This window comes from Gopherus evgoodei, chromosome 2 (genome assembly GCF_007399415.2).
Source record: "Gopherus evgoodei ecotype Sinaloan lineage chromosome 2, rGopEvg1_v1.p, whole genome shotgun sequence".
Lineage (NCBI taxonomy): Eukaryota > Metazoa > Chordata > Testudines > Testudinidae > Gopherus > Gopherus evgoodei.
Window position 1 is genome coordinate 200,558,076 of NC_044323.1, and position 20,740 is coordinate 200,578,815.

The 20,740-nt window shown below is 38.8% G+C and overlaps 1 protein-coding gene across 1 annotated transcript in view; it reads left to right on the forward strand.

The window, feature by feature from the left end:
* Nucleotides 1–20,740, forward strand: part of CDH19 (cadherin 19) — a 186,172-nt gene that overhangs the window by 118,276 nt on the left and 47,156 nt on the right. Inside the window, 3 exon segments of the mRNA XM_030552677.1 lie at nt 5,691–5,739; nt 6,629–6,855; nt 14,879–15,173. Of these exon segments, the coding sequence (XP_030408537.1) occupies nt 6,658–6,855; nt 14,879–15,173 (493 nt within the window). The 5' untranslated portion in view covers nt 5,691–5,739; nt 6,629–6,657.

Sequence of the window (20,740 nt, forward strand, 5' to 3'; positions counted from 1 at the left end):
TTACAGAAAAAAAAAGGGGGAAGATACCTTACATCTTTCAAAAACAATGCTCCTCGCTGACAACTCACAAGTCATCCTGGTAGCACCCTTTGAATGATGCCCGAATCCACCCATGACAGACATTGTATCACCCTATATTATCCCAGATGATATCAAGCACTGCAAGGACACAGCACCTGAGTAGAGTAAAAGAAACTGTGTCCTCACTGAAGCAAAAGTTGCATTTAGGGAGGGTTAAGTAAACTCCATCTGGCTACACCTAGCTTTTACTCAGCCATTTCAGTTGGTTATAACACAGCAAAGGGAGGACTAAGTGCATGCAAATAAATGAGAAAATACAATGAGACCCAACAATATGCCATACAAAATGGCTCATTTACCTACTCATTCCTTATGTCTGCTTATCATAGGGCAGCCCTGGTTGAAAAGTATCTCCACTAGCTCTTGCCAGCTCCAGAGGGCAGAATTAAGGTTGTGGGGCAGGCTGGGGTGTAACTTGATTCTGTATTTCCTGGTTTTCAGAGGTTTAAATATATTGATATTCTGACAGGTACAAGGCAAGGCTGGTCAACCTTAACTATGTGTTAACAAAGTTTTTGGCAATGAATATTACAATTCTCTTGCTCAAACCACCTTACAAATATTAACTAATTAATCCACACAACACTCTTGGAAGGTAGATATTAGAGCTGTTTGGGAAGTTTAGTCAAAAATTAAATTTCAGTAAAAAAAATTGTAAACTTCTGCAAAATTTCTAATGCATTTCCCCACCCCTGTTTTTTGTTGTTTTTTTTTTGGAGGAGGGGAGGGTAGCTCTAATAAGAGTATTAATCACTGAAGTGACTTAACCTGAGGCCAAAAAGAAAGTTCAGTGGAGCCAAGATTAGAATTAACAAATTCCTTATTCCCAATGTCATACTCATTCCACTAGATCTACTGTATTCCTTTTTCAGTGTAGTATTCACAGTATTATTAAAAGAACTAAAGACTAAAAAAGTTACATCGGACTGTCCTTCACATAGGTTCCAAAAATATAAAGCTATAATTAAAAAGCAGTGAATAATAATAAAGAGGTTCTATCACACGAAGCCTGCAGTAATTGGTCTTTATTTACCATCTCAGTGGAATTCAACAGAAGTAGAAAGAATGGGATTACTCATAGACTCCAAGTAACACGCTTGCTCTCTGATGATTCTGCATTTACAATTGCATTTAGATCTGCCCGTTAGACATTTTTTAATCCATTTAATATGTGCTGTGTTCATTTTCTCTCTTTCTAGTTTTTCATCAAAATATTATGTGGTACCAAGTCAAACACCATAAAGAAGTCTAAAAATATTACATAAACATTACTTCCTTTATCAACCAAACTTGTAATCCCATAAAAAAGGTATCAAGTTAGTTTGAAAAATCTATTTTCCAAAAACCCTTGTTGATTTGTGTTAGTTAGGTTACCCTCTTAATTCTTGATTAATCAAGTCCCATATCAGCTGCTCAATTATCTTGCAGGAATCAATGTCAGGCTGGCATGCCTTTAATTACCTAGGACATCACATTTACCCTTTTTAAAAATTGTCATAACATTAGCTTTCTTCCAGTCTTCTGGAACTTCCCTCGTGTTGCAAGATATACTGAAAATCAACATTCATCGTCCAGCAAGTTCCTAAACTAGCTCTTTTAAAACTCGTAGATGCAAATCATCTGGACCACTGATTTAAAAGTGTCTAACTTGAGTAACTTCTGTTTAATATTCTTCAGCAATACCAGTGGAATGGAAAGAGTGTTATCATCATATAATGAGAGTATATCATCCATCGAAAATACAGTACACAATTTTGCTTTTTCTGAATTATTATTGACAACTCTACCAACTCCATTTAGTAATGAAGCTATATCTATCTATGCCATAGATTGCCCATTGTGTCACTTTGTTTCACTTATCAATTTTCTATTATTCCTAACTTGTGATTTAAATTCATTTTCATCAACTTCTCCTTTCTCCCATCTGTAGAGAGAGAGAGAGAGAGAATGCACTGTCTTCATTTTTCCACTAAACCAGGCCAGTTTTTAACCAGTATGAGCGTTTATGGGATTGTGGCTTTTTGGCCATCTAGTAGGGTGCCCACCACTTGGCACACAGGAGGAGAATTAATAATTTCACACCTATAATTGCATAAATGTGTTGTTTTTTCTTCAAAAGAAAAACAACAAACCAAACACATTAATTATATAGTTTGATCTAAATATGAGTCCTCCCTTGAGAATTACAGAAATAATGAAGATAACATTTCAAATAAATTCCATCCTTACTGGTTGAATCCTAAGTGGTTGGTGGTATACAGCAGCACATTTGCAGAGATAATCTTTTTTCAAAGAAACATATAACAGCTTACATTTTAATATAGTAAAATTATCAGTAGTTTATCATATAAAATAGTGTTTCCCAAACTTGGGACACCGCTTGTTTAGGGAAAGCCCCTGGTGGGCCAGGCCGGTTTGTTTAATTGCTGCATCCGCAGGTCCAGGCAATTGCGGCTCCGACTGGCTGCGGTTCACTGATCCAGGCCAATGGGAACTGCTGGAAGCGGCGGCCAGCACATGTCTCAGCCCATGCCACTTTCAGCAGCTCCCATTTGCCTGGATCAGCGAACTGCAGCCAGTGAGAGCTGCGATCGGCTGGACCTGCGGACGCGGTAGATAAACAAACTGGCCCGGCCCGCCAAGGGCTTTCCCAGAACAAGCAGCATCCAAAGTTTGGGAAACACTGCCTTAGTGAATAGATCCAGAGGTCCTTTCCCTTCTCTGTGTTTTACTGAAACAGTCTTTTGTTTCTATTTATAGACAGAGCAATACCTGTCTTGTAAAAATTCCTTTTTTTTAACTTTAAGTGGTTTTGATTGTTTGCAGTTGCCTCTGATGGTTTTCCATTGAAAGTTTTAGTATTGTGCAAGGTGAAATAAATGAGCCTTGCAATGCATCACCAGCTACCATAGTGAGCAACAACTCTCTTCTGCCTGAATGGGCCAACACTGAGACACTTTATGCCCTGGTGACTATTTTTTTACTCCAAGTCCTTTCAATATAAAAACTTAAATAATATTCATATATGTATTTCACAATTGTTAGGAATCTTGACAAGTTACGAGCTTTCTGTATATACATTACATTGAGGTTCCCAAACTGTGATATGTGTACCCTTAGGAATAAGTAAGACATCTCTGGTGGCACGTGGGATAAAGTGTGTAATGGTGGATTCTATGTATTAATTTCTTTATTTATTGAATATTTATAATTTTCATAAGCTTTATAACACTCTGGGCATTTGTTATATAAAATACAGTAGTTTATTTACTTCAAGATATACCAGTGAGAACAGTTACGCAGAGACACTGGCATACAGAGCCCTCACCTCCAATCCCTGTACAGCATGGGTTCAGTTGCCCAGCAACTGTTCAATGTAACTGAGCTCAGAACTTAGGGTTTTCTTTTTGATTGTATATGTTGCACAATGACTATATCTGTACGTAACAGTGAAATATGGACAGTTGGCTAAAGACAGTTAATGTTAAGAAGAACACACAAAGTATCAGTCATGAGAAGGGTAAGGGTATTCGGCAGCTGCTAGCTCTGGAAGGGTGTATGCAATAAGAATAGTTAGGGAACCTCTGCATTATTCTATATAATAAATATCCTGTAAAACGTGTTTAGTGTGTGAGTTTGTCAGATCTGACATAAGAGTTGTTTCCAAAGAAGGCAGACCCTTTGCTAAGGCATCTCTGTGTCACAAACCCCAGGAATATGACTACTGTGCAATATGATGTCCGTGGGACAAATTTCTTCCTAATCCATAGCAAGTTAATCATCATAGGCCCCTAAATTTTTTTAGCCTATCTAGTATTATTGCAGTTGATATTCCTATTATTCTTGTCAATGTAACAGTGCAATCCAACCCAAGTATGGGACAACATGTAGCCGCATTGTCTGAAGAGTAGAGCGGAGACCAGACTATTAAATTGAGATGTACAATCTGGTCCCTGTTTCTCTCTTGCTGCATGTGGCTCCATGTGCCAGCCCTTTTGCTTATTCATCCAACCCCTTCCCAACTACAACCCCCACTTGACAATACATTGGCTTTTGTTTCTTTTTTCCTCATAAAAAAGGATCACTTATGAGTTTAAAAACTACAACCACTCACCCTCAAAAATTCACAATAATTTTTTTTCATATCCTTATTTTTTTTTAAGTGGATTAATATTTTTTACATATTTAGTGAACAGTATGCAACACCTGAAGCCAAGAACAATTTGCAACCCCCTTAAATTGGAGGTTTTCAATGAAAGTAACTGCAGCACATAGTAGATATGATACTATGCCATGAGTATTATAGCCATCATCACAAATAAGAAATACAGGAGAAATGTATTAATTATGTTCTTTCAATTGTCTGTCATTGATGGCTAGCTGTTGAGTGCATTCTTAATGGGTGAGCAATAGCAGAGCAACATAGTCTTATTCTGTATAGTTATTAAGTTGATGTGTATACATACAGTGAGTGTCAGGTGAGTTTACTAACAAGCTTCTGTTTCCTTCTGCTTGAAATACTAGTTTATAACATGCTTGAAGGAATCTATTAAACTGGATGGGTAAGGTGGGTAGCATCAGAATGGATGGTTGAAACACAAGCTAATGTGTAGCCAGAAGCAGGCTAAGCCAGAAGTAGCCTAAGCCCAAGCTGAACACCTGTCAGTTGATTTAAATCATGTTTGAAATAATTTTATTTATGAATTATCTGAAAAGGCCACTTGGTTTTGATTTTGTTCAGCATGTTTTCCCTTTGCTATGAAATACAATACAATGAATGGTATGTGTCAGATTCCAATGGCTTCTTTGCCCAAATTGAGAGAGATTGTAAGTCACACCACTGAAGGTGAAATTCACCCTCTGTGAAGAAGAACAGCCCAAAGCCTATGCACTACTTAATTCCTCTGTAGCTTAATTTTCAGAGCTAAAGTGTACCTTTTTCTGGCCTTCTCACATGCCAGGAAATTAATCCTTAGTGAGTGTTAAGGAATATAAGGGGGAGATTTTCAAAGGTACAAAGTGGGTAGGCATCCAGCTCCCACTGAAAGTTGAGGCAATGGAGCACCTAACTCCAATTCCTTCCTTTCAAAATCTCCCCTATGATACTACAGCTTTAATATGGAAGAAACAGAAGAATGTGTACAAATTTAAAAACTGAAACATATAACTCTTTAGACCTTCCTATTAGCACTTTTTCTTTTCTTCCTGTCCCCCAGCATGTAAATTTCTTCAACTTAAATTCCTTTACACCCACCTAAAAATGAGTAAATGACACTTTGCATTATAAGTAAGAGACCTTATAGTTTCTCTCCAAGTAATGCAGCTTTGTGAGATTCCATTCCTCCAGGGCAAGCATGTGTCCCCCAACCCCAGGCCAGGCCAAGTGTCTTTAGTTTGTGTTGGTATTCATTACTATTGTTATTAATATCAGCATGGTTAAGGGTAGATGAATAGATGTTGTGCCTGGGTAGGTAAGGATACATGACAGTTGTTCATGGTTAAGTGGATGTATAACCAGATATGTCTTCAGTGCTGGCAACCTTCCTTATATTCTAAGAGCAGACTGACATGAAGTCAACTCATAAAACATTTTTTTTTCTCATACCTAGATAATCCCATCACCCCCAGAGATTGGATTTCCGAGAAAGGCTTTAACAGGTGTGTGTGGGCAAGTATTACAGAATCCTTTATTTCACTTCATAGAGGATGGCCATTTTCAGTCAAGCACTGCACTTTATTTCAAACTGACAGTTCTGTTAATTCTGTCAGTGCAGGAACCACTCACAACAAATGATAATACATACATCTTGTGCAAAGACTTGACTTACCTAAAGAATATTTTGTGTGATCAGTTAAACTGACTGGTAGAACCCAAGGGCTTCCAGGCTGTATTTTCCTTTTGTCTGTTTAATTGAAAACATGAAATGTCAGAGGAGGTGGAATCAGATGAGACAGTTAATTTCTATTGATCAGGAAAGAAGAGCTGTGCACATTTTAGCTGCTTCTTCTTACCATGCTAGCTCCTTTGGCATTTTCGGCAGGGTGATTTTGTTGTGATAGGAGAGAGGGAATGAGGAGGTTAAAAACAATTGTATGCACTCCTCCATTTTAGCTGTCAGTCATTAGGATCACGGAGACTACTTATTTACCCTTCAGGCAGTTCTGTGACTGCAGCTTAAAATGAGCCCTGTCTAAGCAGAAATGTACAATTATTCCAATCAAATGATTGCTGGCCTACACAATACAATTATCCAGCTTAATTTGGAGCAGGAATTAATTGAAGGATGATTTTCTATTTTGCATAGAAGATCCCTCTGAAGGGATTTCATAAAAAGAAAATTGAATGCTTGACTTTTATACCTTTGAATCCCTAATAAAATACCTCTCTTATTTAATCAGAAGTTGACTGTTCTGGTTCTTCTCTTTTAGGAATAGGAGGAATTTTTAATAGTAAAAATGATCTGTTAGATTAACATAGAATCAATATTTGTAAGGGGTTGGGGAAGTGCTACTTTGTAAAAGCTTTTCTTTTTTTTCCCTTCCACAGATGAATATTGATTGAAAGGAGGTTTCAATATGAATTGTTATGCTTGGCTATCTCTTCTACTAACACTTAGTCATCTATGGCCTTGCCTTCCAAGTATGCAGAACCATAACACCCACAAAATGAACCACCCTTTTGCAACACTTCAGAGAGTGAAACGTGGCTGGGTATGGAGCCAGTTTTTTGTGTTGGAAGAACAGATTTTAACAGAGCCTTTGTGTGTTGGTCAGGTACGTTCTGTGGGAGATACAGTAACATAGAGTGCAACGCTTTGACTTAACAAGTTGATTAACAACTGTTAGCATCACATAAATCTGGCCATGGACAGAGCAATCACCTCCAGAGATTTGGAAGTCTGTGCTCAGAAGCAGGAGGGAAAGTACATTGGCAGAAAGGTTTGTCAGATGTCTGCACGTTTGCCCTTATTATGGTCCTAATCTTACAAACAGGAAGATAATTGGAGGGTCAGAGCCCTACATATGCCATGCTTTTACCAGTGCTACAATATAAGTCCTTCACCTTCCTCAACACCAAATTCAGTACGCAATTAAAAATAAAATCACACACAGTAGATGTTGACATCAAACTTTAAATTTCCCTTTTATCTTCTGAATGAAAGCTAAGGACTCATTTATCAACATCTGGCAATTTGCTTATGCTATTTTTGGCACTGTATGGAAGCAGCCATACTGAGTTCAGTGCAGTTTACAAACAGTATTTAGCATGATTTTCTATTACACTAAGTAGCTGCTGATTTACCCCTCATTAATTTTTAATGAAGCAGATTAATACTAAATCCTTTTACCATGGAGAAGCTATAGGAACCTGCATGGTTCATTAGATTAATGCTTTAGCACAGTGAGCAATTATTTTTCAACCTCTTTTAAAATTGTGCATTAAGATAATTTTCTTAATGAGATCTCCCTCTCTGCTTATTTATTTTTATTAATTATTATTATTACTATTAATTTATTTGCCTTTTTAAAAAAAAACAGAAATAATTGTAATCTCTAGATCTGGTGTCCTTTTCTGTAAGGCACTTTCTAGATGAATGAACTGAAATAAGTTTAACCACTAATTAACTAGCACTAAAATTTAATTGAGCCCAAAGGGTGTAGTGCTCAAAATTCATTAATTACTTTTTTACAGCTCTTTCAAAGTAACTACTGTGGAAGTATGATGTCTCATTTCTAAAGGAGCAAGTGTAGATACAGCATATGCTTTTGTGGCTAGGAATTTAATTTCATGCCAAAGAAATGCTATGATTTCCCTGACCCTTAACATAATTCTTATATTCTTTCTTTTTTGTTCTTCACAGTGCTACAGGTAAATTGATATAGAATTGTAATTGAGGATTCTGATTAACTTATTGCTGTTTAAATCAGCCACGTTTACTTGTGATTTTCCACTAAGAAGCATATGCTGTGTTGTCAGTAAGGAAGTGATCAATCTACGATCAGCCAGTGACTTTTTAGTAAATAAGGCCCTGCAGGGAACTGCATCAACAAGAGTCCAAAGACAGACTGTCTCTGTTATTAACTGTCACTTGTTCGAGGTCACAACTCCCTTACACACTCTGATTGTACAATCCGAGCTTCTGTTTCTGTAACTTCAATTTTGAATCAGTCCCTCCTAGATTTCCAAATGTAAACGAATCTTATGAATCTCTTTGCAGTGATCACATTTTTGAAAAGGTATGTGTCCATCAACATCACATTTGGAAATATTTTGGGGAAGTTCTATGGCTGTTTTATGCAGAGGTCAGACTAGATGATCACTATAGTTCCTTCTGGCCTTGGAGTCTATGTATTTATAACCCCAGATACATTCTTAAACCAAGTACATAAAACCTTTTGGGCTTAATTCTCATTTGTAATACAGGACCATTTACTTTGTTGTTATGCCTCTCTGACTTAATATAATTTACATGTACTCTAAAGTCCTTTTACATCACCACGGTAGTGCAAAGAGATCTTAGTATAAATAATAATTAGGTCCTTTTATGTATCCGCAATAAATGTTCAATATAAGAAGTCTCCTATTTTTATGTAATATGGTCATGTCACCTAACACAATCTTTTGGTTACAAGAATGGTAGTACAACATTGGTCAAGGTTGAGACCAGTTGACTGTTTTACAGATGATTTTTCTAAATGGTATAAATCCACCTGCTTACATGGTTTGTCTTGAAAATCAGTGTATCCCATGGGCATCTGGGGGTAAGGTTAGTGGTAGAGCTGGTTAGAACATTTTCACTGAAATTCCTCTGGAGGACAGGGTCAAAATTCAAAACGATCTGGACAAATTGGAGAAATGGTCTGAGGTAAACAGGATGAAGTTCAATAAAGACAAATGCAAAGTGCTCCACTTAGGAAGGAACAATCAGTTTCACACATACAGAATGGGAAGAGACTGTCTAGGAAGGAGTATGGCAGAAAGAGATCTAGGGGTCATAGTGGAACACAAGCTTAATATGAGTCAACAGTGTGATACTGTTGCAAAAAAAGCATCTGGCATTGGTAACTGTCAGAAGACAGGATACTGGGCTAGATGGACCACTGATATGATTCGTTATAGTCATTCTTATATACTGTGAGGCTGAATCCTACACTTGGCAGCTTTCTGAGAAGGTGTATTGTGTGCATACCTACAATCTGCAGGGTTCCTTCTGGACCTGAGAGCAAAGCCTCCAGTTTAACAACTGATATTCTAAATACTCTGAAATCCACATGCACACTCAGATTTTACTTTAGAAGTATTGTCAAGAAAAGTACCATTATGTAAATAGATAGAAAATGAAAGACACTAGTAAGCAGCAGCATTAAGGTAATGTAATCATGGTGTGTCCTCCTCAGTCATTTTCTGAACAAAGGGACTCAGTGTGATCAAAGGAAAGCAAATGGCTGCGACTTTCATCAATGTCAGCATGATCAAAGAGGTTATTGAGAATCAGGAAAAGTATTTATAATCGTGAAAATGCAGAAAAATTTTGAATTTGCATTTTTAGAGAGAATGTTTAATTTTTATATATTGTGAAAAAAAATAAAAAAATACAATAGAATCCCATTTATCTGAGCCTCCATTAACCATTTTTCCATATTAACTGAACTGGGGCTGATAGCAGGAGCCCTGTTGCCCAGGTCTGAAGCTCTCCAGATTATCTGAATTTTTGATGATCTGATCTGGCCCCAATCCCACTTAGATTATATAAACAGGGTTCCCCCATATCAGTAAAACATTGCATTAAACTGATACCAGTATATATTGTGGGTAGGAAAACTAAAGTTCAGTGTTTAATTTTAATCATGGAAAAATTATGGTTTTATGCTTGTGTGTTTTTTATTGGAAAACTTTGGGGGTTTTTTAACAATGGAAAACTAGGATCCTTGTTCATAATAGAGATCCATAGTCTAAGGACTGGAGTAAGCTTGACAGTGACAGGTCACTGCCATCAGTGAAAACAGTAATTTGTGTTTATAATAAAAATAAACATAAAAAATAAATTTCAACCTTCTACAAGAATTCATCCAATGTACACAAACCTAAGTTTCATGTCTATCAGTTTTGCCCTTCAAAGTAATGTTTTTTTTTAAAGAAGGGGTCCAAAGGAAATATCAAATAGAAAAAAATCACATAACTTTTTTAAAAATACAGTTGTAGAAATCTCAAATTATATTCTCCCTCCCTATAGAAAAAACAAATGGTGTGAAAATGACAATCAACATTCAAAAATGCTATTCTAACCAAAAATACAGACTTTTAGTAGATCTTCTTCTTCCCTATTAAAATGGAAATCCTTGTGCAACTCTACCCATCCATAATATTTGTTGTGCCACATTAGAGCCAACATTAAAGTTGTTAGAGTAAATTGTGGTCATTTGATCAAGGGCTTTCTCAGATATAGCCCCCACAGTAAGTTGTTGATTTTAGTCTCAAATTGAAGTAAAACCCACATGCATACCGAGATTATCTTGAAAATTGGCATTCCACAACAGGTGGACATTGGGAGAGAAAGAAGGAAAACACCCATTTTGATGAATGGATCAGTTCACATCTCTCAGAGTTGTTGTGTCGGTCTGTATTCATCTCCAGGGGGTGTTATGATTCATCTAAGAACCACAGAGGGTTTTGCACTGCCCCTGAAGAGAAGTATAGAGTCTAAGCCTTTCCTCCTTGCTGACTACAGCTGGTAGATGTCCTCCTCACAGCTAGAGCTGGGTAAAAAAAAATGGACTTTTTTTTTGCCAAAAAATGCAGATTTGGTTTGATGAAACATTTCATGAATTCATGTTGAATTTGCATAATTGCTGTGGCTGAAAAAAAAAGAAAAATCTGAAAAAGTTAAAATGATTTTTCAATTCAAAAGGGCTTTTCATTTTGAATTGTACTTGGATTTTATTTATATTTTAAAGATTAAAAAGTCCAAATGTTTAATTTTGGATCAAACAAAATGTTTAATTTGACCCTAAACATTTTTTTAAATCTGTTTTGCTGAAAATTTTTTTTAAAAAAAGTAGGCTGACCCAAAACTTTTTTTTTTTCAGGTCAGCCACTGAACTGACAAATTGGTTATTTGCACACATCTACTCACAGCCCTTCAGCTACCGTCTTCCTTCCTCCCCATGGTCCTTTCAGCCCTATTGGGGCCATAGAGAGGCAAAGAGATAGGCCAGTCTGATAGCTGAGTTGCAGTGAACTGTTCTCAGAAGGTGGCCATGTGCATCCCAGAGGTGCACCTCAGTCAAACTTAAAGCTCTGAAAATCAGAAAATACAGAATTAAGGTTCACATCATCCTAACCTCCACAAGCTTAACTCAGTCCTCTTTGAGTGATGCCACAATCTGCCCCAACAGACATTGTAACATTCTTTCCTTCCATATGATATGGAACATTGCAGACCACACAGAATGTGGGTACAGTAGGATAAACTGTTAGACCTTATCCACACTAAGGCAAAAGTCACATTTAAAGCAAGCTAAGTGAAAATCAACTGGCTCTGCCTGGCCTCCACTCTACCACTTCCCCTATACTGAACAAACCACCCATTAATCACCAGATGTTACCACCCTTTGGCCATTGTATTAAGGAACATCACTTGAACTTACATCTGCCTTGTAGTGCAAATACACAGCCAGACTGTTACAAATTCCCATGGCTAGAACTCGCTATTGTGCTCCTCTGCTTGCACAGCTGACATAACTCAACACTGAAACCAGGGGATTGGGATCCTTTTGGGAACATTTGCTTTTTTCCTTATACCACAACATGAACTATGTCATCCTCCTGCAAGTAATCCCTGAACCAGTCAAAAGAGCTGTCCCCAACTCAGTAAAAGGCAGATCAAGTGCGTGCAGACAAATAAAGAAATACAATTGTGTGGGACACAACACATCACATAAAGTAGCATATTTACATAGTCATTTCTCATATCTTCGCTATTATAGATAGGGCCCTACTAAACTCACAGCTGTGAAAAACATGTCAGGGACCATGAAATCATACCCCTCCCCCATGAAATCTAGCTATTGGAAGGAGGGAAAGGAGGGTCCCCAGGTCCAACTGCTAATCCCCTCTGGACTGGGGATGGACAGGACTTACTCTTCCCCTGAACAGATCAGACCCACTTCTGGGTACCTACCCCAGCTGTAGGAACTTGCTGGAGGTGAGTCTGATCATTCCGATGCTGCGAGAGTGCACCAGCCAGGGGCTCCTAGCTGCTCGTCCTGGCTGGGCTGGGGAGGCACAGGATTTGCTCTTCCCCTGCATGACTGCTCTTGAGGGGAGATCAGACACACGTCCAACTCTGGCAACCTCCTCTAGCTGCAGGAAGCTCTGAGGCTGCTGTCCAATCCCAAAACTTCCTGCAGCTGTGGGAGGTACCTGGAGGTGGGTCTGATTTCCCCCCAAGGATGGCCATTCAGGGGAAGAGCAAGTCCTGTGCCACCTCAGCATGGCCAGGACTAGCAGCTAGGAACCTCCAGCTGAGGTGCTCCCAGCAGCATGGGGGAGATCAGACCCACCTCCACCTCTAGGAACCTCCAGGAAAACTCCAGGGGTGCTGCATTCAGAGCCCAGGTTTAAAGTCAGTGCAGAAGGAGGGTGGCAATCCTGTAATCTCCCCATTATAACAGCTTTGCATCCCCTCCCATGACATCTTTTTGTGTTGGGACCCCCATGTTACAACACAGTGAAATTTCAAATATAAACATCTGAAAACATTAAACTAAGTAATTTTCATATCCTATGGCTGTGAAATTAACCAGAATGGACCGTGAATTTGGTAGGGTCCTAATCATAGGGCACCCCTGGCTGAAACATGCTTAAAGTATTACCCCAGTGGCTCTTGCTAGCTCCAGGGGGGCAGAGTTTAGCTTGTGAGAAAGGCAAGACTGGTGTGTACCTTAACTCTGTATCCTGTTTTTTAGAGGTTTAAATATGGGTGCACTTGACATCCTGGAATGCTATAAGACATTGCCAGTTAATGGTAAGCCTGCGTTAATGAAGTTTTTTTGGCAGTGAATACCCCCAATTACAAGCCACATGAGGGACTATCTCTCTGCTCATGGTACACTGCCACAGTGGTAGTCAGCAGAGGCCCTGCTTCAATATCCCACTTGATAAAAAAGAGAGGGGGATGGCTGGCAGTTCATTCTTCACAAGGCCATGATGGAACTCTGACATGACTTTTTTTCCCTGGTCCCAAATAGCGTTGATTTGCCAACTTTCAGGGCGTGATATAGAGCCCATTTGTTTCACTGGCTTTTACAGAGAAGGGAACAGTGAAGCACTAGCTAATGGGTTGTAATTTGTATTTGGAGGGAGCGTCTGCTTGACAGAAAGAATGAAATGACTGAGACTGGATTTTTAATTTTATATAATTGGCGATGTGTTCAGAGATTGTGTATGGGCACTGTTTATGATTTAAAATCAAAAGGAAATAAATGGAACATTATAAAATAAAAGACATGTTGGAAATTGTTGTTCTCATAATACCATAATTATAGATCTTTGGTATGTCAAAACTGCATAAATGGTGACAAAAGTGCTGTTAACTGGTGTTAATACTAAGAAAATAATCATGACAGCATGAACAAATGTGGCTGGACCGAAATGATCTCTGTGGCTCAGCCTGATTAGAATGTACCTCATCATAAACCTAGTCTTAGCTACAGGAATGTAAACCACCACCTTGTAAAGAAATGGGAAACAGCAATCAATTGTTTCAAAATAAATAGCACAGAATTACTCCTCCCCCACTCCTCCAAATGGCTTTGTATACATTTACTAATACTGTACAGGTACAGTGCCACGCTTGCTCAGATTTAGATTTATTATTGATAATAGTATAGTATAAGAGTATAGTATAATAGTATATAGTACACTAATATGAGTATATAGAGAAATATATATAATATTTAATATTATATATATAATAAAAATATATATATATATACTCTTATATTAGTGTACTATATACTATTATACTATACTCTTATACTATACTATTAACAGTAACATGGGGTACTGAAGGGATGAAAAACTGTTCAACTTTTTTTTCTCACATATATAGATAGATAAATTATATAATATAATTTCTCTATCTATATATGTGAGAAAAAAAAGTTGAACAGTTTTTCATCCCTTCAGTACCCCATGTTACTGTTAATAGTATACTATAAGAGTATAGTATAATAGTATATAGTACACTAATATAAGAGTATATATATTTATATTTTTATTATATATATATAATATTAAATATATATATTTCTCTATATACTCTTTTATATTAGTGTACTATATACTATTATACTATACTCTTATACTATACTATTAACAATAGTAAATCTAAATCTGAGCGAGAGTGGCAGTATATATATATATAATATATATTATCTATCTATATGTGAGAAAAAAAAGTTGAACAGTTTTTCATCCCTTCAGTACCCCATTACATAGGTATATAGGGCCTTATTCGGCAAAGCACTCAAACATCAAACAGTGATGTCAATTGAACTTAATTGTGCTTAAAGTTAAGCAAGTGCTTAAATGTTTGGCTCAACTGTGGCCATAAATCAACAACAACTACTGCATGGTTGGATGGATATATCACAATACCCTGTGGCCTCAGCTTAGTATAAGGCCTTAAGAATTCTCACCGTTAAACAGACTCATATAGGTCTGAACAAAAAAAAACTATAATTCTTTTGATTTGTTATCCAGAAAATAAATAGTTATCTTTTTCCCTTGTAGCTGAAGTCTGATTCCGACAAACATGATGGTACTTTCAAATACATTTTGACGGGGGATGGAGCGGGAAGCATTTTTACTATCGATGAGTATACAGGTACAATTCATGTGACACAGAAGCTTGATCGAGAAGAGAAACCTTTCTACACTCTAAGAGCACAGGCAATTAACAGGAATACTCAGCTGCCCGTTGAACCTGAGTCAGAATTTATCATCAAAGTTCAGGATATCAATGATCAGGAACCAAAGTTCTTGGATGGACCTTATGAAGCCACTGTTCCAGAGATGTCTCCCGAAGGTAAAAGAAAGTCAAGAACCAAACTCTTTTTTCCCACTTTGCTGGACAGTTATATTATTTTAAAATATTTATATCTTATTTTATAGAGTGCCTTTCATTCAGAAAGGCTCCAGAGCATTATCCCAAAGGGGAGATCTAACCCTTCAAAGACTTACAATGCAGGCTTAGCTTTAATATGTGAGTGGTCCTGTGTTTACCTTTAAGCATGTGGGTAGTTCCATGTGCATGAGTCTCTGTAAAATCAGGGTCAAAATGAGCAGATATATAATTATGGATACATCCTTTCATACACCAATGAAACACAGCCAACTTCTAGGCTTGAAAATAGTAGCTGCTGCATGTCAGGACACAACATTACATTTCAAAACAGGCAGAATATTGTATCAAGTTGAGGTTGCAAAGGAGAAGTGAGGGAAACAGAATGTAACATTCAAATTTAAAGTTGGCTAAAACACCACTCTTCTAATCTCTCAAAAAATGTCATGTATCATGTTTACTGGTCACAACCTGTCTTTCTTCAGGCTTATATCCATGGAAACTAACACTATATATTTAAACAGCAAGGGTCTATAACCTCTATTGACTCTTCTAAGTACATAAATGCGAGATCAAACTAAATGAAAATTACTTATTAACCTCTTTCAGGCTACTCTGAGTCTGTATAATGATTAAATCATAAGCTTTTATTATACTCTATGTAACACACCATGTACTGTAAAGGGAACAGAAGAATGCCATTCACATCATGGGTAGTCAGTATTTTCCCCCTAATTTAGTTCCAGATTTTGAGTTTAATAATCTGGTTTATACTGGGGATTGTGTGGGGATGCAATAGGGTGGAGTGGAGTTGTACTGTCCAAAGGTGCAATTCCTTCCCTATCTTTCTGGCATGTAGTGAGAGTGTTCACACTTCACCATCCTTTAGACTGGTGACATTTGTTCCCTAATCCTTGCCCAGTCAGTTTCCCTCTATTCGGGATGTACAATGCTCTGGAGGTGCAATAAGGGAAACACCCCTGTATTCATTAAGCATGGAGATGGAAGTTTTCACTGTCCTTTGGATAGATTGCACTAGAGGGGAAGGGTCTTGAAGGTAATTTGTTTTCCCTCTCTGTCCCTGCATCCTTATGTTAGGACCAGACAGAATTTGGACCAGGATTTGGAATATGTCTGGAAGGTTGGTAGTGAAGGTAATAAGTAAAGATGCCATCCTGTCAAAAAAGGAAAATTAGGAAAAGAAAGCAACTGGCACAAATGAGCAGGTTATAGGTAACTGTCGTGTCCAAATTGTCCTGAAAGATAGGAAAAAAATGGATCCTTTAAAATTTACTCAATAGATTCCACTAGTCTCTTTAAATACTACCTTCATCTACTTCAGTTATTTCCATTGCAAATAATACTGAAAAGAAAGTCAAACATTGTGCCAGTTAAAATTGTGTGAATTAATAAGCTCATTACCTCAATAACATCAGTGATCGTAAAAGCTAATAAAAACTATGTATCATTCAGCATTACCCATTTACTGTTAGGGCAGCTTCACTGAATCTGTGACAGCCTCATAGAGAGATGTAAGCTACAACTTCCTGTGACAGTTTGTATCTCGGCTACCAAGCAGGAGAGATTTAGTCCATAGGCCAGTAGGCAGTGCTTCCCTCATGTAAATATAGTAAAGGGATTTGACCCAGTATTGGGATATATGATTTAGAGTGTGTTCAGGGCAGGGGCGGCTCCAGCCCCAGCACGCCAAGTGCATGCTTGGGGCAGCATGCCCCGGGGGGCGCTCTGCCAGTGGCCTGCTTGCGGAGGGTCCGCTGGTCCCGCGACTCCGGTGGACCTCCCACAGGTGTGCCTGCAGAGGGTCCGCTGCTCCCTCGGCTTTGGTGGTTGCCTGCAGGAGGTCCACCGGAGCCGTGGGGCTGGGGATCGGCAGAGCGCCCCTGCGGCATGCCTCCGTGCTTCGGGTGGCAAAATGTCTAGAGCCACCCCTGGTTCAGGGTGAGTGTACTGTCATTGTTCCCATCCCCTCTCTCTAATAAAGTGGGAGGAAAGGAAGTGACAGTTGGAGGAGAAGAGGGGGATTGTGGAGGGACAGAGGCAGGCTGAGAGAGACAGTAACAAAGTCTGTGAGTAAACTGAGAGAAACAGGCTGAGAAGAAGAGCAGCCAGATGGACAGAGGGAAACCAGAACTGAGAGAAATCATGAGTGAGTGGAGAAGCTGAGGTTGAGCAGGACAGACAGAAGTGCAGGAGAGGGTCCCTTGAGTCAGTGTGTGTTTGATGGCATGTTCCTGAGTAACCATTCCTGTAGGCTCCTGAGCATCAGATCTGGTCATCTCCTGTCAATGATTCATAATTCCCCAGAGATCTGGAACAGGAAAACCAAAAGTCCTTCAGATCCTGTGGGTCTGGTTTAATGTGCACTCCCTCAAGTAAGCACCACTGGAGTCAAGTCCATCTTTTCAGGAAATCAGGAAAGACACTTAGGGCTCAAAGATTAACTTGGGCATTAGATAGCACCCAGTGAGATATCTGGGGACAGGGGAACCTAGAACTAATAATAATAATAATAACAATAACAATAACCTATAAGATAATAGCCTGTACATACTGAGATAGATATAGATTTTTTTCTGTATTTAGAGAGTTATATTTAGTTAAGTGCACTTAGTAATAAGTTAAAGTGTGTGTGTTTATTCAAATAGTTATTTTTATATGTATATTCTTCATATATTTAATATTATTGTAAGTAGATGGAAACCAGTTCCATTTGTTTTGATTTAAATAAAATCCCTGGGTTTTTTTTTTACAACCATCTTATCTATCATTAAATAACTATTCATCATGGTGTAACACCCACACCCTAACCTCAGCTCTCATCTGCTGAATAAATTATACCACCACTATGATGGATCATTACTAAATCATGGCCAGTGATTTTGGGATAGGGTGACCCTTGGATGTATTTCAAAGTATAACATGATAACCTACTCTGAGAGGCCAGTTTACACTCATTTGGGCTTCTCATAGAGCAGGGGTCGGCAACCTCTGGCACCCGGCTCACCAGAGTAAGCACCCTGGCGGGCCAGGCCAGTTTGTTTACCTGCCGTGTCTGCAGGTTTGGCTGATCGTGGCTCCCACTGGCCACGGTTTGCCACTTCAGGCCAATGGGGGCTGTGGGAAGTGGCGCAGGCCGAGCGATGTTCTTTGGGGCCTGTTCTAGGCCTTCCACTGCTACAGAATTCTGTCCTGGCAGACATTTTGGCCTTAAAACCCTCCATTTCTGCATGGAGACAGGCATAAACCTAGAATTGGCCCTTAGTCTATGTAATTGATGTTTAGAATTGACTATACACATGATACGAACATTGAATTAACATAAACAGGCATTGGTAACCCATGAAAAATGGTTTTTAAATGTTAACCTTCTAGAAAATACCACAATGGAAGATGAATTAATAAGGAAATAATGGCCAATCAAAAATGTTTCACTTCCCTCTGTTTTCCGAATTTACATTTGCACATTAATATTTTGTATGTTACTTATATATTTGTTTCCATTAATTATGTGACAGTTAAATTCTTGTTCATGAAAAGTGAAGACTTGATAGCTCAAGAGATTGTAGGGCAGATCCTCAGCTCAGTGGAGCAGGGCCACTTTACATCATCTCGGTTTTGGATCAATATTTTTCTATGATCCTTCAAAGAGCTACGGCATGGGGTGCAGTTGTGAAAGCTTTCTTGCTCTGTCCTGCCTATAAACCTCAACCCTGAGGGTCATAAGGTAGTTACATTTCCACAGGAATAAACTCGTTCCTTGACCTCTTGGCTGAGCCTGCCAACAAGAGTGTCAGTTAAGGCCAATTGTAATGGTCGGGGTGGGGTGTGTGTAGACCTGTTCCCTAGGAACTTTTTTGAAACCTTCAGCTTATTTCAAATAGTCCAGCAAACTGCTTTTAGATGCTGCTAAAATAATTAGTGACCGAGGATAGAAATTGACCACTTAAAATGAAAGGCTCAAAGCCCTATAACCAATCCCCTGAGTCATTTATTATATTTTTCCATTCTAATATATCACAGGAGTCCAGAATAATATGAATTAAATATTACATCTGGTTAAAGGTTTCTCTTAATCTAAGATATTCTTCTAAAATCACGTAAGAGATATTTGTACTTCAGCAATTGCAGATCTAGTGTATATATCCTCCCCTTAGCATAGAAAGTACAGAAGTAAACTCCCCCAACCTTACCTGAATGGGTGATATCTGAGAAGACTGCATGCTTCCCTCTTGGAGGGACACTTGGTTTACAGAAGTGATAGATTCATGGTCTTCTGATCATCGCGAGTCATGAATATAAATCTAGGTAAAAGCCTGCAGATCTTGGGATACCCACATGAAGCAGTTTCCTCTGGGTGCACCAAGGTGCGGGAATCCCTGCAGCACTGACAACATGGTCATTTCAGGAGTTATACTGCTACAGACAACTCTCATACCCAAACTAGCTGAACATGCCCCCTTTATCCTCACTCATACTGTCATACACTAGAGGGGAGGAGGGGGAAATTGATCTAAGTTACACAACTTCAGCTACGTGAACAACATAGCTGAAGTTGACGCGATAAATCGATCCCCGCTGGATCGATTGCTGCCCACCGATCCAGCGGGTAGCATAGACATACTCTAAGAGTATGTCTACACGATCCACCAGATCGGCGGGTAGTGATCGATCTATTGGGGATTGATTTATCACGTGTAGTGTAGATGCGATAAATTGATCCCTGATCGCGCTCTTGTTGACTGCTAAACTCCAGCTTGGCGAGAGACAGAAGCAAAGTTGGCGGGGAGCTGCGGCCATCAATTCTGCGCCATGAGAATGCAAAGTAAGTGATTCTAAGTCGACCTAAGATACTTCGACTTCAGTTACGCTATTCTTGTAGCTGAAGTTGCATATCTTAGATCGATCCCCCTCCCACCCAGTTTAGACCAGGCCTTAGAGTGGTGTTAAATACTGGCTACCAGTTGCTGCATTGTGTGTAGAGACTGCACTCTGAATCTGGACAAAGCAAGTAGAGACAGGCCAAAGACCTTAGTTTCTCGGCATCCTGAAACATCAGTTCCAGTAAAGGATCCTCTAACCTATCAGCCGATGGAGACTGGAAACAGCAAAGCTTTGTGACATCAATCCCGTTCCAGTTCAGCACACCAGTTCTTTCTTCTCTGCCAGCAGACAGAATTCCCCTTGGTTGAGTTAGCATGTCAGTTTTCTTGTATCTTCTAGCTTAGGTTCTCTTCAGATCTGGGCATCACCTAGTGAACAATCAGCATTGCAAGGCTCTGTGCTCATCGTCTGCCTTTGGGAAAGAGTTCTCTGCTGGCAGACAAGCACAGATCATGGAAAATAAGGTGACAGGAAGTACTACATAGCCAAAGACAATAATTCATTGCTTTCCCAAGTGTGCACACAGAATACCTCTGACCCTCCAGACACACTGGAAAATTTAGCTCAAAGTTAAGTTCAAGTACCAATATTTATATTAACATAAATGCAAATTAGTATAAGAGTTAGTA